Source organism: Elgaria multicarinata, chromosome 2 (genome assembly GCF_023053635.1).
Source record: "Elgaria multicarinata webbii isolate HBS135686 ecotype San Diego chromosome 2, rElgMul1.1.pri, whole genome shotgun sequence".
NCBI classification, from domain to species: domain Eukaryota; kingdom Metazoa; phylum Chordata; class Lepidosauria; order Squamata; family Anguidae; genus Elgaria; species Elgaria multicarinata.
In genome coordinates, this window is record NC_086172.1 from 58,968,182 (window position 1) to 58,994,247 (window position 26,066).

The 26,066-nt window shown below is 40.5% G+C and overlaps 1 protein-coding gene across 1 annotated transcript in view; it reads left to right on the plus strand.

Moving 5' to 3' along the window:
* The window catches only part of LRP1B (LDL receptor related protein 1B), a 976,641-nt gene that overhangs the window by 677,875 nt on the left and 272,700 nt on the right, over positions 1–26,066 (plus strand). The window contains exons 13-18 of the mRNA XM_063116589.1: positions 4,535–4,754; positions 7,442–7,631; positions 16,577–16,699; positions 19,377–19,517; positions 23,703–23,828; positions 25,849–25,965. Of these exons, the coding sequence (XP_062972659.1) occupies positions 4,535–4,754; positions 7,442–7,631; positions 16,577–16,699; positions 19,377–19,517; positions 23,703–23,828; positions 25,849–25,965 (917 nt within the window). The remainder of the gene's footprint in view (positions 1–4,534; positions 4,755–7,441; positions 7,632–16,576; positions 16,700–19,376; positions 19,518–23,702; positions 23,829–25,848; positions 25,966–26,066) is intronic.

A 26,066-nucleotide genomic window follows, 5' to 3' on the forward strand; every position in this document is an offset into this window, starting at 1 on the left:
ATTGATTGAAATCATATAGTAATGATATAAACTAGACCACTATCAAGTTGATGTTGGCAACTGTGTTTGCAGCATGTTCCAGTTCATGGGTTGCAGTCTGCTAAATTTGTAGCATGGAGCTACAAATTGTGCTAGGATTGTACACTTCAGAAAGGAATCTTTGAAAAGGAATGTCCTAAACCACCCCACTCCAACAATAATATAGTGAACCAGAAGCATTTGAGCCATCCTTTGCCCAACCTTTTGCATCTCCACCCCTCACTTTATAATAATATACCTTACTATTAATGTACAGATGCTACTGATAAATATTGTTGGAGTTTTGTCTATATTTTAATGAATTCCAAATGTGAGCATCAATGCCACTTACACTGAGTCTGGTTTGGGTCATGACAGGTACTAGCTGCAAAACAAAGAGGACTATTTTAAGTAATGGCCTTTTAACAAGTCAAATAAATGTTTGCAAGTGCTATTGATTCATTGTACTGTTGAGAAGAGTAAAGAGTATATTGATCTGGTTATTTGCCTCAGTTCTAGACAGCTGACATAAAGAGTTCACTAAAGCCTCCGTCAGAGGAACACTAGCTATATCTGAACCCATATCTTTTGCTTATAAAATGTTGAGCACCACACATCTAAAATGAGGCAATACTCTTAATAGATAGCACGTACTGAAACAGACTCTGAAGTCCCACTTCTTTTACTGTTGTATTATCTCTCAACATGCTTAGCATCAGACCTACAAGATAAAGTTGCATCAGAATTTATGATAGCTGTGTGTCCAGCACTGTCTTAATTCGGCATTAAATCTGGATAATCACACCAGTTTATTTTTGACCAGAACTTGACCCATTTGCCCTCACAAATGCAAACATGAGCGCATTTTATTTTGTGGGCAAATCACACACATTCCTGAGCTTGTAATGCTGGTTTAAAAAAACGCACACTGTAGAAAAAAATGCATTTTAAAAGTGTTTATTTAGGGGGAAATATACCTTGTTATGCCTAAGTCACTGGGGGAAGTGCATGTTTGTGTGCAAGCTTTAAAATAATGCTTACTCAAATGCACATTTTTTTCATGCTCAAACATCAAAGATGTTTGTAATTGGGACTGGAAATGAGGCGGAACTGGGAGAACCTTGACATACTTTTACTGATTCCCCCATCCCTACCTAGGACTGATACATGGGAGTGAGGGGTAATCAGACCCAGCAGCCCAGGAAAGCAACCCTTTTGATTTTAGTGTACTCATTTCACCATGATGCTTGTTTCAGAAACAGAAAAATAATAGAATTAGTTCACTGTATCAATAAAGGATCTGTCTTACTTCAAGAACCCTTTGTATAGGATTGGAAAAGACCCTAAAAATCTTGGATGAAGGCAGAACATGGACCCAGGACCAGGCTCTGTTTTATACCCTTCTGCTATACCAATTTCAATGCCTATTTCTATAATTGGTAACTCTTCTATTTTAAGCTTGCTAACTGGAGATCATAAGATGGTGTAGCCCCTCCCATCTATTAATGTCATTGTTAACATCTTTGTTAATTTCAAAGAAACTCAAAAAGTCCCCAACTTTTCCTTAACCATGCTGACTCTATACCCTGGGTTGGCAACTTGTCCAATAAAGGTGCATTAATCACATGCTTTCCCCCATGAATTTCTTTCTTTGGTAAAGTCAAAGACCTCTGCTCACCAAAAATTACTTCCCAAAATTTACTCTGGCTCAAGCTAAGCCCATATACTAGGCCCATTGAGCAGGGGGTTAGACTCGATGGCCTTGTAGGCCCCTTCCAACTCTGCTATTTTATGATTCTATGATTCCATGAAAACCAGTCTTTGGCTTTCTTAGCTATCCCTCCTATATCCCTAAATATAAAGCCTGCTGTTTCTTTGCTCCAGATTGCCCTGCCCCCTATAGGCCTTCAACTGAATATGTATTCTTGCTAACATGTAATTTGTACATAGAGCAAGATAAGCAATGGGGAAGGGAGGTTTTCGAGCCAAGAAATGGTGGCCAAGAAAATGGTAAAGCACCCTCAGCTCTATTTATTCACTTTTAATTTCCCCTCTTCCTAAGCCATGTTGTTTTTATAAAGATGGCAGCATGGCTAGGGATTGGTGAGCTCAGGGAGTGCTCGCCGCACTGCTGCCCAAGCCCGCCCCATGAACTGGGCCCTGTGAGCCCCTGCCTGAGTGCTTGCAAGGTTCATGAGTACTCGGCAGCCACCTGCCCTGGCTTCGGCCCTTTCCCCCACTGCATGAATGGTGGCTGCCATTGACGCAGTGGGGGAAAGGCACACTTTCTGGAGGTTTCAGAAAGCAAGCTTCCTGGCCTTGTCGATAGGGACCTTAAAGGCCTCATTAACACAAGAGTACCCTTGCGTTAATGGGAGCTTTAAAGCCCCCATTAGCACAGAGGAGGGAAAATGCACTATTTCTCCAGCTATGAGGACATAATGCCTTTCTCCCATCCTGCGAATGGGGGCCTTTAAGGCCCCCATCAGCAGGGGTGCATGAGAAATGTATGATTTCCCCAAGGCTGGGGAAATTGCGTGTTTCCTTGGGGAAATTGCATAATATATTTTTAACTTTTGTATATTTCTATTTATAGGTTTTAACTGTGTATGTTTTAATTTTGTAACGCTGCCTTGAGGCCCAGCATTGGGCAAAAGGCAGGATACAAATGATGATGATGATGATGATGATGATGATAATTCCCCCCTCCACATTAATGGTAGCTGTCATTAGTGTGGAGGAGGGAAATACCCAATTGCTCCAGCGTTGGGGAAATTGTGTGATTCTCTCCTTGCCACCAATGGGGGCCTTAAAAGCCATATTAATACTTGCGTTGTTAGGGCTTTGTAGGCCCCAATTGGTGGTGGTGGTGGGAGTAATGTGCAATTTACCCAAGCCTGGGGATATTGCATATTTCTCCTGCTGCATTAATGATGGCTACCATTAATGCAGCGGGGGAAAGGACTCAGAGTGCAATCCCAGAAGCCAGAGTGGACCCCTGCCCTAGCACTCTCTGGGGCTCATGTGTGAATCCATCCTTGCACTGGGCGCAGCCACTGCCTTTATTTATTTATTTATTTATTTATTTATTACATTTTTATACCGCCCAATAGCCAAAGCTCTCTGGGCAGTTTACAAAAATTTAAAACCATGAAAAGCATAAAAACAACCAACAATTTAAAAACACGAATACAAAATACAATATGGACCCAAGCGCACACACGCAATATCCCTAAGCATGGCAACTTGTACAGACATTAGTGTAAGTGATATATCTAATTTATTTATTTATATTTATTTATTTATTACATTTTTTTACTGCCCAATAGCTGAAGCTCTCTGGGAGGTTCACAAAAGTTAAAACCATAATAATGTATGACATGTAGTAATTCATGGAGGTTAAGGCTATCAATCGCTACTAGTTGTGATGGATATATATTATATATTACCTCCACTATCAGTTGCTGGGAGACAGAAGCAAGGAAGAGGATGTTCTTGCACTCATTTGGGCCTCATAAGCATCTTGTTGGTCTCTGTGCAAAAAGAATACTGGAGCAAATAGGCTTTTGGTCTGATCCAACATAGTACTTCTTCTGTTCTTATGCCCAGAGTCCACTGTATTACTTAAGTTTAGCTTTGTGAGAAAGTGATCACTCAATTTAAAGCACTGGTAGCTATTCTTACAAAAGTACAAATCTGCATTTTAATGACTTTTTACATTATAAAGGGGCCAAGAGAGCGAGCAAGAAAAATCCACTAATGCCTACCAATGCAGCACATTAAATCACTAAACAAATCCAAACAAACATCTTTTCAGGATAATTACTGGATGAATTCAGCCCAAAATATTAAACTGCTAAGGAAGTAAGCAATAAATATGGAGTATTGGGTCTTGTGATTACAAAATAATAAGTAATGGGTAGTATTCGATGTTAGTCCTTCATAAAGTAGACCCTTTGAAATGAATGAGACTTAATTCTGTGGGTTTAACATTGGATACTTCCTGATTTCTTCATCATTCCCCCCAAATGTGTTGAAGTAATAAAAGTATTCACAACTTTTTTCAGAAGTAAATAGGGGTTATGAGTATTATTCAAAATTTCTTCAAGTGATTTGCATTAGAAAGACAAGTTAAAATTACCCAATCTTTGCACAATTCCATTCTTTGTAATGAAGTCAGTTTGCCACCTTTTAGAAAGAAAAAGCCCTTCAAAATTTCATAACCCTGCCGCAGTTCATTAACAGAGCTCTGACTTTTTATGCCAATCAATTCACTTTTTAATCACATAATTGATTATATTCTCTGTTGAGCAGCACATAATAGAAGTGACTTTTCCCCCCTGGTGCACTGCCTCTGTTGCTCATTTATTTCTCTCGGGAGAGGGAAAACAACATTTAGAAAGCTTAAATCAAGCTAGAAACGTAAAGGCATTTCAGCCTTTATGTAATAGGCATTCTACAACCTAAATTACATGGTTCAAAGAATAAATGAATGTTCTTATTTGTTATTTCATAGTTGGATGTATTGGACAGACTGGGAAGAAGATGAAATAGATGATAGCGTGGGAAGAATTGAGAAGGCATGGATGAATGGCTACAACCGGCAGATTTTTGTGACATCAAAGATGTTGTGGCCAAATGGATTAACTTTGGACTATCGAAGCAATGTATTGTACTGGTGTGATGCCTATTATGATCACATTGAAAGAGTATTTTTGAATGGAACTGACAGAAAGGTGAAAGAAAACATGCTGCTGTGTTACTCATAAGTTTTCATTTCGCTTAATTATATCGCCACTTTCCTTTTTTCCAGTTCCCTTTAGGACTGCCTTTTTAGTCAACCCTGCGGGGATACCCCAGCATAAGGGCCATTGTGATATCTTAGCTGTCACTCTCATGCAGGAAAAAAGTATGGCCCAGAATTTATTTCTTTGCTTCAGAGGGAGGAGTAACACAAAGCGACTTTATCTAATGCTGCGGTGTGAACACTGAATTGAATTGTGTTTATGGCAGCAAGCTACAAAAATTCACATTAAAATGAATGTGAATTCTTTCACACATTATCTGAATTTATTTGCACATGTTGGCACTATTATTATTATTATTATTATTATTATTTTATTTCTTACTCGTCTCTCCCTTATAGAACAGGCATATGCTGCTTCTCCAACACAAATGCATGTTAGAAAAGCCCTGAGAATTCTACTGCATAATGCAAATATGTTTTCTATAGGACGTTTTGAGCTCAGAAACATTTTTCTCCCTTTCCATATGGTAGATATAGAAAATAATTTTTATCTTACATTCTACTAAATATCTGCATATAATGTGTTCAATCCTCCTTACTACTTGGCAGGATGATGTAAAAGACCTGCCTAGCCTGGGTTGAGAAACATCACCCTGAAGTAGTATGGTCATCTCTATGGCTTTATAGACACTTGCATGTCTATGCTTGAAAATGTTTAATCACAGAATGAGGAAACTACTGCTGTCTAAAAAAACCTCACTTAAACCACTTTAAATATCCAAAGTTAATATGAGAGTTCCATATGCAGTTCATTAAAGAAGCAGCTAAAGGTAATACCTACATATGGGAACATTGGATCCAACTTCTGGGGAAAAGTTTCGGATTGTCAGCATAAGCCTATGAATGTTTTGTAGGAAGTGAATCACAGTGGGTTGGGTCTACATTTAATTATACTTAGAGCAGACTTATTGAAATTAATGAAACTTAAGTCCAATGTATTTCAATGGGTTTACTCTAAGTATAGCTATATCAAGATTCTTTCCACTTATTGTCTAGTTAGGCTTAGTCCCTAGTAAGTGTGTTTAGGAGGCTTTGGGCCTAGAAAACAGGGTGGTAGAGTCAACAATTTATATCTGACATCACTGCCTTCCCTCAAGAGATATTGATCCAAACTAAACTATTATTAATCACTGGAGTAAAATCCAAAGGCTACGAACATAGAGAATCATGTACTTGAAAATCTACCCAAGCCATTTGGTAGTATACAATATAGTTTCTGTAGATAATATTCACTTTTTTATGCTTCCGAGTCTTGGAAATAATCCTAGCTAGGGCAAACTATCAATAGTCAGAGGCCTTAGTTAGACCTAGCGGTCTAGCGGGATGGAGGCGTGACTATCTCGCAATCTTTTCATCGCGAGATCTCCCCCTCAGTTCACACGCGGCGTGCAACGACCTCAGACAGAGAGGCGTCATGCCCGCCATTTTTTTGTTAAAGCGACAGCAGTGCACAAATGTTTGTGCGCAAAAGGTAAATGATTTTTTTTAAAAATAATTACTTTCCCTGCTCCCCCATCCCTCCCCTGATGGGCGCAGAGCTCCTGAGGAGCTCAACACCCTGTGCACAGGTCCCGGCTCCTTGCGAGGAATCACTAGGAGTTGGGACAAACCGTGGCACACAGCCACACGTTCTGCAGTCTCGGGCCCAGCCTGAGACCGTGAAAAAACTGGGCCTAAAGAGTTGGGTGAGATCCCAGGGCAAGGGAGGGATCATACATCCCTGATCCCAGGATACAGTGTGCATCATATGGATGCACAGGGACGATCCCGGGGATCACCCTGGGAATTCGCCCCGTCTAGCTATCGCGTTAGAATAAATGTTCTGCTATCCTAATATGATTTCCTCATGAAGTGTGAAAAGCCCTATTAGTGGTTGCATCCCTGCATTTAATCTCATCCCAGCTTTTAGGATTGGATAAAAATCCAGAAAGTTACATCGATACTGTAGAAGACTCTCTGCAAAGGGAAAATCTAAACTGACTGCTTTGCTACCAACTTGTCCTCTTCTTGCTTCTACTAATGTCAGGGTGCCAACATTGGAGAGCCAAGGGCTGCAGACATTTCTGTGGCAACTGGGAGTGGGTTTGTGAGATCAGAACACTCCTCCAAGGTCAGACGTCCCAATCCACCCTCAGAAGCGGAAATCTTAAACATTATATGGCTCCTGGGATGTCCTCCCAGGGACCATAGAAGTGCTGCTTAAACATCTTGATAAATAGAATCATTGCCTGCACAAATTTATGCAGATTTTCACAATAGCAGATGATGACTACATAGAAAGAGGAATGATCTATCAAACTGGCACAATGGTGTTCTCTTAATGTTATTAATTTGGTGCTTTAGAGAAGAGGTGGGCAGAAGGTAGGTCTCTAGATGTTTGGGGCTTCAACTCCCATAACCCTTTCCAGCATGATCAGTGGAAAGGAATTCTGGGAGTTGAAGTCCAAAACATCTGGAGATCTACTTTCTGCACACCACTGCTTTAGGGACTGAATTTAGGTTTCTTTATGTGGAGGCAATAATGTCCATCTCTCCTGCCCCAGATTCCGTCTCATTAAATTCTTAAGCTTTTAATGATGCCGTAGTAACTATTTAACTAATGTAAATCAATTGCAGGTGGTCTACAGTGGAAAAGAACTGAACCATCCATTTGGACTGTCACACCATAGGAATTATATTTTCTGGACAGATTATATGAATGGCTCTATTTTCCAGCTGGATTTGATGACTAGAAATGTGACACTTCTAAGAAGTGAGAGATCACCACTGTTTGGTCTGCAGATTTATGATCCCCAGAAGCAGCAAGGTATTGAAACCCAATTTTTTTTCTGCATTCACAGAAAGCTATGTTTTAACATTAGTTACACAAAGGATAATTCCCCCTCCCATTATCTCAGTCTTTGCCCACAACTTGGTATGAGTGCCAGTCCAAAGGTGTGGAACACATTTACCAAACTTTAGTTGTAATGATGCCCCATCCAAAAAAAAATGTATTAAGTGAGTAATGAATATGATGTAATGGGATGCTTTTAATGAAAATTAATTGCGACTAATTTGCTCATGAGGGTTTGTGCAAATTTCCTCCATAGGGTAAAGAAGAGCTGATTCATTCTACTTAGGAAATTTGCATGAATTTTAAAAAAATTGTGCAAATCAAAATGGGATTTGGGATTGAGAGAGCAAGAGCATGTATTCAACGATTTCGAATATTCTCAGCAGATACACACCCTCCCTTGTGTTCAAAGCTTCAAATGGAGCATGCTCTAAGGCAGGAAAAGACATTCCACTTAGCCTGGGAAGTGCCTACTTTATTTATTTATTTATTACATTTGTATACCGCCCCTCAGCCAAAGCTCTCTGGGCAGTTGCCTCCATCACAGTTCACAAACGCCAACAATGTTGCTGCTACAGGTTTTATCTTGTCTGGAGAATGGTAACAATTGGCAGAAAATAGTTTTGGGAAGTGATATGTGATTCATATTTCTCTGACACTTGAGATATTGATACTTTTAATTGGAGTGAAAACCCTAGCTCCTAGCTCAGGGGAAAGCCCAGAAGCCATATTTTTTCTAGCTTGCAGTTGCTATGAAATGAGAAATACTGTGGTATAACATAACATGCAAAATGTGACTGAAAACAGTATACCTAATAATAAAGTGTCTGTAGACCTTGCATGTCTTACACCAGCCTTTCCCAATGTGGTGCTCTCCAGATGTTTTGGACTACAACTCCCATCAGCCTAAGCCCACATGGCCAATTTCCCAGAATGGCTGGACTTGGTGTGTCCTCCATTGTGGAAGGCTGTCTTAGAGAATAGTTGAAACCATTTGGTTTGTGGAAACGTGTAATAGTAATGTAGACAGAGAAAAAAATGCTAGTGAGTTGTAGATATTGGAGTGCACTTCTGGAATAAGAGGATTAAGAAAATGTATATGGTATGCATAATGCTATATTATTAAAGCAGTATTGCAAAAAAATAATAATATCCTGTGTAATTATACAATTTCCACACTTTGATTTGCAAAATAATAAGATTAAATACCACAGGATCAGAGGATTCTAAGCATTTTAAAAGATAGAAAAACATGAAATTCTGTGACCCATTTAAAAGAAGTGTGATGGAAAGTGACAGGAAATAAAAGTTTGTCCTGTGTGTTTGGCTTAAGACAAAAGCAAAACACCTCTGCCTCCCCTCAAAAAAACAGAAGCATACAGACTTCAAAGCACATTCCACTTCCTTGTAAATTTGTTACTATTCTGAATTCTTCAACAATTGCTTTTTTATCCTCCTTTTGAATACTTCTTCAGTTTCCCTTTCTTTTGCTGGGTTTCGCTTCAAATCAATTCAGTCACATTTCTAAAGGTGTTTAATTCAAACTATTCCCTTCTCTGGCAATGCCCTGAGATATCCTTTTTACATTCGAGTGGCCACTTACCCATCACCAAAAAAGAGAAAATGTAAGAGGGCAAAATTTACATAAAATTTCCAGATGCTAATTTATAAATGACAAACCATTATGTCTGCATATCCACCCTGCAAGGAAGAATAGGCTGCAAGACACCCTTTTGTGTTTATGTCTCAGAGGTAACACTTCCTTTTTTTACTTTAAATATTCTGCCCACATAGGATAATGGATTTTATACATGGAGCAGAATATGCCCCTTTCCCATAACTTCTTTCAAATTCCTTAACAATTTGGTTAGGGGGTTTACCAAGTAGTCCCAGTAGATGGGAGGGCCACCTTCCAAACTAAGCATGAGAATCAAAGCAACTCCAATTTCCAACCAAATCTACTTATTGAAGAACAAAAAGTAAGAAGCTGAGAAGTAGTTAATTGTTTTTTAAAAAATAAAATAAAGTGAAACATCAAATTAGCTCATGAAATCTTGCTATTCAAGATACTAAGAGTAACTCACCAAAGCAGTGTATAGTGAGTGTATGTCCAAAGCATAGGCCAATATTGCCTCTACTATCCAAATGAAGACAAAGGAGGCTTCCTTCACAGACACAGATATTCATGGGGGGCTGGGCAGCTGCCATAGAAGGAAATTCAAACTGACCAGTCAATAGCCTGGGAGGATCTGGTGATTTCTACAACAGTAGCTGTACCCGGCATAACATACGCCATTATAACATATCAGCCTTGGACCATCCACCCAGCTCGCATGAGATTAGGCTGGGGCCTGAGCTCGCAGCAGGCGAGCAGCCTCCCACCCGGCTACCAAGGGCCCCAGCCATGCCTCGCTCATGATCCAGACCCTCTCCCCGGGGTTCCTGTCAGCCATGGGCACCCGCCCAGCTCGCATGAGATTAGGCCGGGGCCTTGGCTCACAGCAGGCGAGCAGCCTCCCACCTGGCCACCAAGGGCCCCGGCCGTCCCTTGCTGATGCTCCAGAACATGGCGCTACCCCCTTCATGGGGGGGGGAGCGAGAGGCAGAAGGGGAGTAGGATTACCTTGGAAAGCCCAGAGCCAGAAGGGCTGGAGGGGGGCGCGGGCTGCTTAGAGGCCGCCAATAAAGTGCTGTCTGGCAGACCTGGGGGGCAGGGAGGTCGGAGGGAGGGTGAGCAGGTATCCCCCTCTCCCCAGGGTTCCTGTCAGCCTTGGGATGCCCACCCAGCTCGCATGAGATTAGGCCAGGGCCTCGGCTCGCAGCAGGCGAGCGACCTCCCACTCGGCCACCAAGGGCCCCAGCTGTGCCTCACTCATGCTCCAGACTGTGGTGCTGCCCCCTTCATGGGGGGGAGCGAAGAGGCAGAAAGGGGGGTAGGATTACCTTGGAAAGCCTGGAGCAGTCGGGCGAGGGGCTTAGCAACCTGTATCAGCTGACGTTACACATTGCTACTTAGCAACCTGTATCAGCTGAAGCCTTTACGGAAACATACCTAAGTGTTAGCTTGGAATGTATGGTGATATAAATTTGGGTTTATATCACAACCTGGTTGTGCTCTTTGTACAGAGGCCTTTCCAGAAAGAGAAGTAGGAAATTAAAGTGATCTCGTAGGTTTGGCAAATAGGCTCAAGGACCTGCCTGTCAAGAGGGAAGCCGCTCCCCTCATAATAGAATCAGGAAGTGTGGGAGAACACACTCTCACTGACAGTTGGGACTTGTCAGTTGGGGAGTGGCAGTTAGTCTGAGAGAGGGTAAGTGGTGGATTTGTTGTATACATACCTAATTGTACTCCCCCATTAAATGGGGTTATTTAGTGTAGCCAGGATTGTAGCAAGTTTGTTTCTTTTGCTCCTGTATAAGTTCTGTGTGTTGACCCTCGTTTTTTATTTGTAAACTCTGCCTTTGGCCTATGAATAAATAAGTCCCATTTTGAGTGTTTAATTAAGTAGTCAGTCAAATTTTAATGAACAAGTCTTCAGACGATTTCAAAGTGTTTAGTAAATCTTGTGGTGATTTTATAGATCCTTTTCTCACACACCTCCCCAACAATTCCTTATCCTTGACAAACATACAAACACCATCTTTTATTATTATACAAGGATTTATTGGGATGGATCCAGACTTAGTTGTACTTAAAGTTAGCTGTACGTAGACAAGTTATTCATGCCTTAAATCCCATTTGTCCTATTCTAAGGGCGGTTTCACACAACATGCTAAGCCACCTTCTTGAACAAGCCACACAGTGTGGGTTGTTCATGGAACAATCCAAGGTGCACCAAACACACCTTGCCATGGCTTGTTTTCCCCCTCCTATCCCCCCAAATCCTCCAGCCCCGCTTTGGCACAAATCCCAGCAGCCTTTGTGATGGAATTCAACCCATGATGGATTGTTGTGTCATGCGAACGCAGTCCAGATCTGGATTCTATCCATTAGTTTGTTAAGCTATTATTGTTGTTGTTGTTGTTGCTGCTGTTGTCCTTGCACTTTTATCTTTTTATCTTTTACTGTTATTGTTTTATATTTTTATTATTTGTTTTTATGTTTATATTATTTGGGAGAAGAATGAGGTAGTTGTTATTCTTGAGAAAATTTAGGTAGTTCTTTGTTGTTTTTTACTACCTAAATCATGTTGGGCTGTGGGATGTTCTCGGTTTTCAAGAGAAGTTGTAGTTTGAGAGTTATTTTTGCTTTGCTCTCACTATAATATATAACTTCCAGTCAAAAACTCACAGAAGCACATCACTGTGATAACGTATTTGCTATAGGGATTTGTTTTGACGAAGAAGTATACAGTCTTCATTCACATTTAGTCGGTTTCTATTGAAGCCAAATTGACTCTTCCATTTATTTCAATGGAAGTAGGGTATAATCCTATTTTGTTACTTAAATTTAAACAAACTGCTGATTAAACATCCATCTATAGCCTAATCAATATTCCCCACATTTATATATCCTCCCAGACTGTAGTAGTAGTTATGTGGCTCAATAAGCTGAGTGTTGATTTGGATTTAAAATGTGTTTATCTGGCATTTCCTACACTAAACAGTCACAAAACATAGGTTTTAGATGCCACCTATAATAGATTCTTTTGTCAGTTGACATTTATAAACAAGTTATCAGCATTTTTAGCCTGTTATGCAGACAGCTTTAAGGATGTGTTACATGTATGTTATTTCTTTTCCTGTACATTTACTATTATAATTTATGCATCCTTTCCTATGCTAGTTTTTTTTAAGCTGTCAAGGGTGGCCAACCTGTGACCCTCCAGATGTTTTGGCCTTTAGCTCCCATCAATCCTAGCCAGCATAGCCAATGGTGAAGAATTTTGGGAGCTGTAGGCCAAAACGTCTGGAGGGGTACAAGTTGTGCTCCCCTTTTTTACTATTTTCTTTTATTAAAGACTTTCCAGATCCAATATGAAGTAAAAGATTAGAGGATTGTGCTTATATGTATTACTGTGTGATCCTAGGGTTGTCTCTCTGTAGTAATTGATCAGGCAGCAACAGGAGTTACAGTATTTCTCTGTTACTCAGTACAGTTTCTCCAATTTGCATTCAACTACCTCACACCGGGTACAAAGGCATATTCTTATATTAATCACTTTTAGATACAAGATATAGTAAACCAACAGATATTTATTATCATTTATGCAATTAAGGAGTCATGATTACAATAAATGAGAACTATTATTACTGTTGCTGCCAAATCACCTCCTCAGAGGGTACTCTAGGGACACAATAAACACTTAAATTAAGTCAAATTTGAGCACAACATTCTTAAAGTGATAGAGGCCCAGTATTGGGCAAAAGGCGGGATACAAATAAATATTTTTATTACTATTGTTGTTATTATTAATAATAATAATAATAATAAGGTCCTTACAGTACTTTTTGTAAAAAGAATTTTGTGCAAAGTATTACATGTTTGCTTGGCGTCCTATTCAGTGATTTACACTCAGAAATGATCAAGCCTTATTTACATAAAGCTTTAACATCTGTCCCAGCATTGGCACTCCGCATGGTGGGACAAATGCTGGGGACTATTGGCCCCAGAAGGCCAATTCTGGCTGACATTGGTCATCAAAGCTCTGGTCACCACACTGCATAAAAAGACATTGTAGCTCAAAAAATATGCAGAAATGGGCAACTAAAATCAGCAAGGGCCTGCAGCATCTCCCTTATGGGGGAAGGTTGCAACAACTGGGACTGTTTAGCTTGGAAAAAATAAAGCTAAGGGGAGACATGATAGAGGTGTACAAATTATGCACGGTGTAGAGAATGTGGTGATGGAGACATTTTTCTCCCTCTGTCATAGTACTAGAAGCTGGGGTCATCCCATGGGAGATTCAGGACAGATAAAAGGAAGTACTTTTTCACACAGCACATAATTAAAATATGGAATTCAATAATACAAGATGTAGTAACAGATACCAATTTGGATGGCTAAAAGAGTCTTAGATGAATTCCTGGAGGAGAAGGCTATCAATGGCTACTAGTCCTGATAGCCATATGTTACCTCCAGTATCAGAGGCAGTATGCCAATGTACACCAGTTGATGGGGGAAATGGGCAAGAGGGTAGTGTTGCACTTGTCTCCTGCTTGTGGTTTCTGTAATGGATGTCAGGGTCCACCTGGCAACCCTGCAAGGTAGGCTCCTGGACCAAACTTCCTGAACTCCCAGGCAACCCACCTCCCTAGCCTTGTCCACAACCAGGACAAGCCAGATGTTCAGGGAATAACACACAGACACACATTTAGGGACCAAAGCAAATTTATTGCAATCACTAAAACTAACACGTAAGGCCTTGGTCGGTAAAAGCCTCTTAAAAAGGGAAAAGGAGAAGGGAGATGAGGAAAAGGGTGCGAGGAAAGAAGGTGAGGAAAAGCTCTAGCAATTAGCCATTACCCCGATAAACAATCATACGTCCCCACACCCAGCTGAACTAACGGCTGGCCTTCTCCAGAATACCCACACACGTTAAAACATAAAAAACCTTTCTAACTCTGAGCAACCCCATCCTGGTTGCCTCGGACCTGATCTTCCCATTTGACATACACACGCACCACCAAGGAAGATGGAGGGTCTTCTTCATGGGGCTTTTGATCTCTTCATTGGACCCCCTGCCCCATGACCTTTGCTAACCAACCAGTGCCCTTCCTGGGCTTTTGCCTACCCCTTCCCACAGGGGCCAGGCCCACCTCCTTTTCCCACAACTGAATCCAGATAGCTTCTTCACCACTCTGATAATCTCCAGGTGCTAGTGGGAGACAGACTGGCTCAAGGAAGGAATGACCTTGGCCGGCAGCCACCAGCTCTCGCCCTCCCCACCCGAGCCTGGCACAGCAGATTTGAAAACACAATAGAGCATACATAGAGAATGGATTTCACAACCACATAGCAACAGCTTATAGGCGCAAGTTTACACCCCTGTCCTTAACAGTTTCCAGTCAAGAGTTGGTTAGCTACTATGATAACAAAGTGCTGGACTGGATGGACCCTTGGTCTGATCCAGCATGTCTCCTTTTATGTTCTTATATTAACATCTGTTAAGGAATGGTGCTCAGCCTGAAGCTGTGAACAGAAGTGCCTGGGAAAGCAGCTGCAGTAGCTTCTGTCATATTCATTTTCCCATAATGACTTTGTGTCTGGCCCTCATGGGACCAGGTGGACCCACCCTGCACTAGGACAGGCCAGTGCCGGACTGCTCTCATGCCCTTTGTCCCTTTCTCCCCGCTGCATTAATGGTGGCTGCCATTAAAGCAGTGGGAGAAATTGCATATTTTCTCCTCCATTCTAATGCCAGAGCGGAGGGGAAAATATGCAATTTCTCCAGCCAGGGTCTTTAAGTCTCCCACTAGTGCGGGGAGCGAGAGATGTGAATTCCCCAAGGCTGAGGAAATTGTGTATTTTCCCCTCACCTCTAATAGTGGCCACGATCATAATGGAGGGGAAAATTTCCCCAAGCCTTGGGGTAATCATGTTACTCCCCTCACACCAATTGAGGCCTTAACCTTGCATTAAGAGGGCCTTTAAGGCCCTGATTGGCATGGGAGGAAAGGTAAAGCACACTTTCCACCCCCCACCCCCCCCAAAAGTGTGCAATTCCCCCAGACATGCTAATTGTGTGGCCAGGGGAATTGCACACTTGCTAGATGCTCAGGAATGTGTGCTTTGTCAAGGGCTCAGGAGGCTCACACAGCTTCTTGAGTGTTTGGCAAATGCTTGCCCAGCCCAGCTCAGTGAAATCATGGGGCAGGCCTCACCCTGGGTTCTCTAAAGGCAAGCTTTCGATGGAATTCAGTGATGACCTATTTCAGTGATAACGTAAGCATGTGGACAGCTCTTCGGAGAAATTTTGCTTGGCATGTCAAAACCTTCTCAGCTTCCTTCGAAATTCCTCTCATGTTCTGCAAGAGTAGGAACCTCAACCTTTGTAAACTGCCCAGAGAGCTTTGGCTATGGGATGGTATGGAAATGTAACAACAACTTTCACCTTGAAAATTGCTTTAGAAAAAAATGAGTGGCAACACTAGCCAATAATAATTTCTTCTCTGATCTAAGATGTCCATTATTACCGTATTTCTTCGATTCTAAGACACACACTAATTTCAGTACCACCAACAGAAAAAAGCTTTGATTCTAAGAAATAATAAACACACCCACGATTCTAAGACGCACCCTGTATTTAGAGATGTTTATATGGAGAAAAAAGTGCATCTTAGAATCGAAGAAATATGGTAGGTGCTTTGTACCTATACTCCAGTGTCACTAAGAAATTGGACCTGGATTGCAGGTAGAGGAACAGTTGTATCCAATCCACAGAGATACATCTATTAATTTCCCCTGTGATTGTATGTTTGTCATCAATCCCTATGGGGAATGTAAGTCACTTTACCTGGGGAAAGTGTACTGCGTACATGAGGACAAGAGCAGCCCTTACAGTCCTGCCTAACAGTCATTGATGGGATACCACAAGCATCATTGCAGTATACAAACCCCATCCTTCTAGATGACAAGGATTTTGCTAGTTTTGAAATAACTCAGTACACTTAATTATACAAAACATCCATGCCACCCTGACCAAGATGGAGAAAGATGAAATAAAAACGAAATAAATAACTAAATTTTATTAGTTCTAACTATAGTGTTTTACATGTACTTGAAAAAGTAAGAGATAAGACTGACCAAATTTAATCATGTTCTAGTTGTTGTACCTGTAGAAAACTGCACTGATCAGAACAGTGTGTCTGTTAGATAAAGGCAATTTTCTTCATGTTCTCTTTATACTCTTCATGTTCCTCTTATAGCATGTTGTTTGTGCTATTTGTTCATAAGGTTGCCTTTTTTTTAATTGCAGGTGACAACGCCTGTCGGGTTAATAATGGAGGCTGCAGCACTCTCTGCTTAGCTGTACCTGGAGGCAGAGTGTGTGCTTGTGCTGATAATCAGCATTTGGAAGAAAACAGTACAGCCTGCATGGGTATGATCTTCCTGTAGAGTGTTTGCATTAATGTTGCAGGAAAGATAAAGATGAACTTTAAATGTCTAATAAATATCTATGTATGCCATGACAGCCACATAAAAACACAGAATGTTGTACTAAGCACAGTATTCACTATCTTGATCTCCTTAGTGCTAGAAAGATAGGGTTAAGATTATATAGACTACTAGCTGTACCCTGCCACGCATTCCTGTGGCTCAGTCTGGTTAAATTGAAAAGAAAGAAAAGACAAAGCGGATGTTTCTAATATGTTTAATTTTACAATGCTTGTGGATATACAATATTTTTAGTTGTTCCATTACTCCTGGCAGTTACCTTTCTTCAGAACGTGTAACTGTCACAGGTGTGACATCTATATTCACTCAGCCAATTGTGAGAGAACATGCAAATAGGAGAGGAGGCAGAGGCAGTGGATTGGCCTACTGTTTGGTTTTAAAAAAAGGATGTTTTTACGGTGAGGAGGTTAGTGGAAACTCCTGGCAGTTACCTTTCTTCAGAACATGTAACTGTCACAGGTGTGACATCTATATTCACTCAGCCAATTGTGAGAGAACATGCAAATAGGAGAGGAGGCAGAGGCAGTGGATTGGCCTACTGTTTGGTTTTTAAAAAAGGATGTTTTTACGGTGAGGAGGTTAGTGGAAACTCCTGGCAGTTACCTTTCTTCAGAACGTGTAACTGTCACAGGTGTGACATCTATATTCACTCAGCCAATTGTGAGAGAACATGCAAATAGGAGAGGAGGCAGAGGCAGTGGATTGGCCTACTGGTTGGCGATGTCACAATGACCTATAAGAGCAAATAGGAGAGAACATGCAAATAGGAGAGAAGGCAGAGGCAGTGGATTGGCCTACTGGTTGGCGATGTCACAATGATCAGCAGGACTGGTTTTGAGGAGGCCTATTTCTTCGATTTTAAGACAAACTTTTGTCCCCATATAGAACATAGTTACATAACAACGCTTGCGTATTCGAATGCAACGTTGTGTCAAAATTTCAAAGCAATCGGTGAAGAACTTTCAGAGATATAACGTCTGTTTCGAATGAACATTTACATTTTTATTTATATAGAAGGTTGGAAAGCCTATATTGTTTAGGTCTTAGGTACCTGCCTTTCCGAACACTAGTTTGCACAGGCACTGAGGTTACCTTCTCTTCTTGATGAAATAGGTGGCAACTAAGGAGAGGGATTTTACAGCTGTGAAACCCTATGTACTTTGGTGAAGTTTCAGTGCATAGGGTGCCATAGATTGTCCTATCTGCTGTATGTGTGTTTCACCAAAGCTGCTTTTTTACTGCTATGTTTTAACTGTTGTATGACATAGTTAGGATGATGATATCATTTTTATCTTTTTAAATTATGTGATCTGCCTTGAAAACACTTATGTGTTGAAGGGCATGGCGATCTATCAAATAAACACTTATCTAAAATTGAACTGAACAAGATGCTGTTTTGAGGGTATAAGCAGTAATATAGTGTTGTATTATGACATATTCACTTAGTAAAATATTTGGTCTTATTACTTTGTAGTGAGCTTATCCAAATACAAGGAGAACCCTGTAGCAAAAGTAAATAATTCCAGAATGACACCCCACCCAAGTGACACCAAGCATTGCATTGAAGCAAAAATGTTTGGATTGCTATACTCTTGTATATGGGATGGGGCAGTCTGTGTATACCAGGGATACTGTAGTATTTCTTGTTCCTGAATTATTTTACTTTAGTCACAGGGTTCTCCTTCGTTTTGAACAGAGTGTGGTATATTTTTTTCAAAATTGTTTTTGTCTTGTAAATCCAGATACTACCCCTAGTAAACCTTATCAATAGTCATAAAGAGCCCTTGAAATTTCTTCAGAGGCTTGGTTGACAGAGGTATCTCTACCATTATTATTTGGAATCTAGATACTTTAATGGCAACTTTAGGATAACAGGTAGTGGCGAGTGAAATCTAATAAACTAAAGGGAGCAGATTCTTCCATACCCTGTGTAACTCAAGTCCTTATGCCTCTCTATGAACGTTGGAAGAATATACCAACAATGCTTGCTCTTCAGAATTTTCACATACTGTAAAATTCAGATTTGGCTCATGTAGCAGTTTTTGGGTGGTTTTTTTAGTGCAGCATACTTACAGCCCTGAAACAAACAGTTTTGGTCTTGCTTTGAAATTTTAGGATGAATATGCATTTTATGTAAAATGCATATCTAATGTGCATTTTATATATTTCATATTTATAAAAATAAATATATGCGTTTTTGTGTTTGCTTTCCCTAATATATGCATTTTCGTACTCATTTTTTATTGGAGCACTCCATTGTGAAGACAACTGAGTTTTGATAGGTGTATGAGTTCCAAAATATGAAATTTACTAATATCTCCCCCATTCCTATTTTTTTAGCCCTTTGGGAAACCAGGGGATTCTGCTGTACTTATGCAGGAACATTATCGAGACCTTTAAATAAGATTGGGGTGACAACTGCTATGTAAATTAGTAATATATTCATGTAGGATCCTACAGGAAATTCCTGATAGAGTTACTATAAATATGGGAATACTTAGCAAGAGCTGGAGGTTATTAAAAGCTACACTACAAAGAAAAATGTAGGCTTTCATGTAAGCAGATGATACTCCATTTTCTTTATATGTTTGTCTCCTCAGTTAATTCTGGAGAATTATTACCCAAGTTATGCAAACCAGGAGAGTTTCAGTGTAAGAACAAACGCTGTATCCAAGACCGCTGGCGTTGTGATGGTGATGATGACTGCCTGGATGGCTCTGATGAACATTCAGAGATTTGCTGTAGGTATCGTTGTCTAATTTTTTTTAAGTAGTTGTCATGGGAGTCTTAATACATGCAAAACTGTAAGTGTCCAAGGGGCATGAAAATGAAGCTGCAGTTGTCTAATTATTTATATAAATCATCTGTGGTTTTCCTTGACCTACATTTGCGGGAAATAGGTGTGCATTAGGTCTATAACATACTGAGCGTATACTGCTTCATAACACCGATCATGCTAATGATCCTCACACTCCAAAGCAGTTGCCGATGCTAATGCCCTTTGCCCTTGCTTGGTTTCTGGGCCAGGAGGCAAACTCTGTTTGGAAATAAGGAAAATCAATTTAAATGCCCTGAAGACAGAATTACTGTGCAGAAGGTTGCTAAACACTTCATTGCTTCTTGGCAATGGTGTCCTGAAGGGTGTCCAAGAAACCAGGCTTCAGTTTGGAACAAGATGTTGTACAGTTTTTGCTGCCTCGGTATATTGTAAAAAGAGACATATGGGAACTGCAGTACAAGCAAACCTGTGTTTTTCATGTTTGCTACAACTCTGCTATTTAACCATTGTAAGAACGAGAAATGTGTGTGTGCTTAAAGATGACACCAAGTGTCAGCAATGTGCAGCATCCCTGCTTATATGTGAATCTTGAAATGCTTCCAAAATATTTTTAATTCTGTTCATAGGAGCAACCCTTATTGGTACTAGAAAAGTATGAGGATGGCTTCTTGATGTTCCTTGCTGTAGTCACATAGGCTTACTGTAGGCATACACTGGCTCCTGGCAATGGGGCAGGGGAGAAATTTTCTAGGAACTATTGATTGGCCACAGAATGTTGTGGTTTTCCACATATATATATATTTTGTAATTTGCTTTTGCAAATGATACTTATTAATCACTTCTCTCATAATTCTCACCATTTGAATAAATGCTGCATTTACAATGCACTTGTATTCTATTTATTCTAAAAGCTGTGGCCCTGCTCTACTGTAAGGGCAAATATTTGCTTTAAACATCTTGTGCAATTTTGGTGTAGAGTTCCACATGTAACAGAAACAGCAAATTCTAGGTGTGGAAATAGAATGGCCAAAGCTGCCCTTAATATGATTTTACAAAGTCGCAGTGTCTTGACTCAGTGTGGGCATGTCTAGACCATGCCTTATCCCAGGGATCACCCCGGGATCATCCCTGTGCATCCACATGATGCACTGGGGACCCCAGGGGCAGGGAGGGAGGATACCTCCATTTCCCCAGGATAACCGGGATGGCTTTTCGCTCAATTTTTTCCACAGTCTTGGGATCATCCTGAGACCACGGGAGGTGTGGCTGGCTGCCCTGGTTTTGTCCCACCTCCTCGCGAGTAAATACGAGGAGCCGGGAACTGGGCATGGAGCTCTTCAGGCACTCCGTGCCCATCAGGGGTAGGGTGGGTGGAGTGGGAGTGGAGGATTTTTAAAAAAACAACAACACACCTGACCTTTTCATTGGAGTGCTCATGTGCTCATCTTCAGTAAAAAAATAAATAAGGTGGCTGCTGTAAAGGAAGAGCGCCCAGCAACCTGCTGGCTTTTGACTGGATTTAGCATGGATCCCCAGGTCAGACACTCCAGGCTCACACAGAATGAGGTTTAAGACCATTTATTCAGGATAAGGGTAGGATTACATGGGATTCAGCAGATAAAACTTAATAAAACATGCATAGCATACGAGAACCCAGAACAGCAAGCTAAAGACTAAAACTACAAATCATACGTCACCCAGACCAGGCTCAGCTGACAGCAGCCCTGTTCTTTTTCACAGGGGTGTCTTTATACTATCTTTTCTACTCCATCCCCCCTCCCTTCAGCTTTGATGCATGGAGTGAACACTTTAAGCAATAACTTGAGTCAAAGGCAGCAAAAATAATTCATATTTGTTATTGCTTAAAGTGTTCTTTTTTCTTAGATTTAGTAATGTTGTTAGCATAACAATAAAATATATGAATTACTTTTGCTGCCTTTGACTCAAGTCAGTCAACGACAGCAAAAGTGATTCATATATTTTATTGCTTAAAGTGTTCTTTTTCTTAGTATACACACCAAAACAATTTCAATAGAATATTAAAGTTATAGAATAAAAGCATGAAAATTGAGTTAAGGATTTACAGAACAAGTCACAGATCGAGTGGGTGGAGGGGTTTATGATGGAGCAGAATAGCCCTCTGGGATCAGGGGCAGATCCACTGTGGAATACTATAGTATGTCCATGGAAAACTCCAGCCACTGCTGGAAAAACCAATAGCCAGCTCTGAAAAAGGGTCTTCCAGGGGCAAAACAGAAGCAGATCTGTCAAATGAAGAGTCCCTTCATCCTACTGAAAGCCTCCAGGATCAGTTCTTTCAACTATATTTGTCTGGAGCTGGCATAGTTAATCCCTCTGTTCCTTGAAACCAATGAGGGAAGTAAAAAAAAATAGAATAAAAATAATAATAAGGAAGAACTGATGGTGAAATTACTAGAGAAAAACTGCATGTACCTTGTACCCTGGCCAGTGCAACCAGCAGGGCTTTAGAAGTCTCAGATTGTCTACTACCTTATTTCCTCACCTTCAGCTCACTTAAGATTGCTCTGTTAGAATCAAACTACACAATACATTAAGTACAATACATTAAGTACCCTTTTTTTCTTGCTTGCTCTAAAGTAAGTGTGTGGGCCCCTGATCTGTATTGGGACTCTTAGGCCTTTGCTAGACCTAAGTGGAAATCCGGGGGAGAGGAGGGGAGACCTCAAGTTATGAATAATGTGAGATCTCGCCCTTGTTTACACGCGAGGCATGACGAGCTCAAGAAGAGAGCCATTGCACCTGCCATTTTTAAAAAAACTTTTAAAGGGCCGGCTGCGCACAAGAGAATGAGCGGCAAGGTAAGTGTTGTTGTTTTTAAAAAAGCTTGATTTCCCCACTCCCTCCACCCTAGCCCCAATGGGCGCAGCTCCCAGCTCCACGCGAATAATCGCATGGAATCGGGAAAAGCCACGGAAACGGGCCACATGCTCGCAGTCTCAGGCTTAGCCCGAGACTGCAGGAAAAAGCGGAGGCAAAGGGTAGGCCTATATCCTGGGGCCAGGGTGGTTGATCCCTGCCTGAGCCTGGGAACCCCTGTGCATCATCTGGATGCACAGGATGATCCCAGGTATCACCCCGGGATATAGGCTGGTCTAGCAAAGGCCTTACACACAGGTAGTGGAGGTTTAAACTTCTTGCTCCCCATATACACACTTGTTTTCTGAAATTTGCCCCACCCAGGCAGCTGAAGGAAGGGGGTGAAGCACAGGGGGCATTTAATAAAACAAGCAGCTGGCAGATAGTTCTGATCCTTGCTAGGGTGCATAGGTTACCCACTGTGTCTAGGTCCTGAAGGTTAATCCTTTTACTATAAAATATTTTGCTTTAATACGTTGGTCTGGCATCCCTCAACTTTCTTTCCTCTTGTTGATCTGAGTCATAAAATCCCTTGTAAAGTGTTTTATTGGTTGATATGCATCACCCCAACTATGTTCATTTTATATGTATGCATAGATAATTATTGTGAAGACATGTAGTAATAAGTTATGGCATTATAAAATTCTGTATTAAACATGGAAGACTGTATTGAATGAGCATTGTAAACAACATTTCATGTTCATTAACTTGACAGTAATGATTTTTTTAAAAAAAAACCTGACTAGAGAACTTCAATGGTATGCTTTGACATTAGCATTTTAGCGTGTAGAATACTATTTTGCCAAATGGTTATTTTTCTGAGTGCATAATTTGTTCCCCTGTAAATCAGAAAGACAAGGGATACTTCCAGATAGAAGGCTCCAAGCACTAACTATCAGAGGGTATTGTAATGTGCAGCTATTCCCTCTTTCTTAATGGATTATCCTGCAGTAAGGGGTGGGGGGGAAGGGTGGGGGGAAAACATGGAAGGGGTTACAAGCGGGAAACAACATTGTCTGGACCCCACATAAAATTCCATGAATGAGGCAGGGTAATGGAGCCATAAAAAAATTCATCTGGAAGCACCCTAAATTTGGCGGAAGGCAAAGCAGCAGCTATACATTCTTGGAAGGAAGTTTATGTGGCCACAGTTCAACACAAAATTAAGCATATAAACCATATTTTTATTATTTTAGCAAGTGTCTTTAGAAAGACACTTAGAATAAAATGCACTATTTATTTCTCTCAGTTAATCACAGCTGTCCTGACAATCAATTTAAGTGCCATAATAACCGTTGTATCCCCAAGAGGTGGCTTTGTGATGGAGCAAATGATTGTGGCAACAGTGAAGATGAATCAAATGAAACTTGTGCAGGTAAAACGGACCAAAGTTTTTTTTTACTTTTCCTTAGGGTGACTTATGTTTTGTCTTAAACCTACACTGAGTAAATATTGGTCTACACTGTAAAGTGTACTGAACCAAACTGTTACAGATTATCTCACTAATGCAGTTTTAAGTGAATTGAGACTTTGTTGCCTGTACATTTGGAATACAGATCTTGTTTTACTTAATTGTCATACCTGGCTCAGTTTTCCAAAGTAATTTGGCACTCCGGCTATCCACATGGCTTGTGATTCTATTAGTGGAGTACATTCATAGATAGCAGAAAGGTATCCCTCTTAAGGTATCCTTTGGACTTGAAATTTAGCATAATATGTTGACAGTCATCATGTATTTTTTCCAACTTGCATAATGCATACTTATGTATTAATATTTACAATTCAAAAGTATTTATAAAATTACTTTTAATGTAGTATCTCTTGAAATATATAAAAAGGTAGTGTGGATTTTTAAAATGAATTATTCCCACATAGACATTTGGCAAGGAACCATCATGATTTTTACCAAGGCATGTTTTATCATGTTATGTTTCACATGGGCAGTATTTCATATGAATGCTCCTCCCGTTGGTGATAGCTGATAATTATTTAGATGGAAAAGACTGTGAGTGTCATCAGATGAGCATTTTATCACACACTCCTTACTGGCCATGCATGGTTTTTCCGCAGGCCTTTTGATCCTGCCGTCTGCCTCCTGCACATCTCCTCCTTCTGGTCTTTTTTTTTTTTTAACATTTTTATACCGCCCAATAGCCGAAGCTCTCTGGGCAGTTCACAAAAATTAAAATCACAATAAAACAACCAACAGGTTAAAAGCACAATTACGAAATACAGTATAAAAAGCTCTTCTATCTGCAACAAAATAAGACTCCAGTAAATCCAATTATTGGGGGGGGGGGGTGAAGCAAAATGTGCCATTTCCTGCTGTGTGTAGGAAAAGCAGCGTGATAAAAATACCCACTGAATGGGCCACATGGTTGTTGCTGCTGCTGCTTTCTTCCCTGTGTCAAGAAACAGGAAATATTTTATTTATTTCATATCCCACCTTTTTTCCTCCAAGGAACCCAAGGTGGCATACATAATCCTCCTCTTCATTTTATCTTCACAACAACAACCCTGTGAGGTAGGTTGGGCTGAGAGTCTGTGACCGGCCCAAAGTCAACCAGTGGGTTTCCATGGCTGAGTAGGGACTAGAACTCAGATCTCCCAACTCCCAGTCCAACACCTTAGCCACTACACCACATTGGCTATGGTGGGACAGAAGCGGGGGTCGGAGGGAAGTGATGGTAAGGAAACACAATTTCCCACCCCCCTGTCTGATGACGCTATGGGAGTGAACATCTTTTACCTATCCTTCCTCTAAAGACCTCAGGGCAAGTGTGAAGTAGATTAGGCTGAGAAATAGTGACTGACCAAACATGGGGCGCATTGCTAAATTGAACCCGGATATCCTCAGTCCCAGTCCAACATTCAAACCACTACCCATACACTGTGTTTATGATGCATTTATGATGCTTTCACTGTATTAGGATGTATTTCTCATATGAAACGGATGAGATAAAATTGCTTGTTACATCTATAGCCTGCCTTGCCATAAGACAGGGCGTATATTGTGGTTATTCTTTTGCAATTATTTCTATTTTCTTTTCTCTTATGACCTGAATTTAACATATTTTCAACAAGTCTTATGCTTTTAATATGATTTGTAAGGAAATAAATATTACAAAATTGGACTAAAATTAGGTTATATTTTTTCACTTCCATTTTGACAGTGATTGTGTATAGTTTTCTAAAATAAATAATAAACTGAATTACCACTTTAGAAATTCAATGAATCCATGGATGTATATTTTTTAAAATATAAAATGTTAGAATGTAAAATTCCAATAAATCATGTAGTGCATGAAATACATATATAATAAGCATGTGTGGATTCAATTAAATTTCTTTTGAACTCCGCCCGTTATTATTTTTATGTCAATTTGTCTTTCAAGCAAGAACATGTCGAGCAGACCAATTTTCTTGTGGGAATGGACGTTGTATTCCAAGTTCTTGGTTGTGTGATCAGGAGGATGACTGTGGTGATGAATCAGATGAAATGGCATCTTGTGGTAAGTTAATTAATGGTCTTAATAAGCAGAATGATTGATGGAAATAAGACTTTCATTTATAAGATTTGATAATGCTGCCCATGACAAGTCCATTTCTGTTT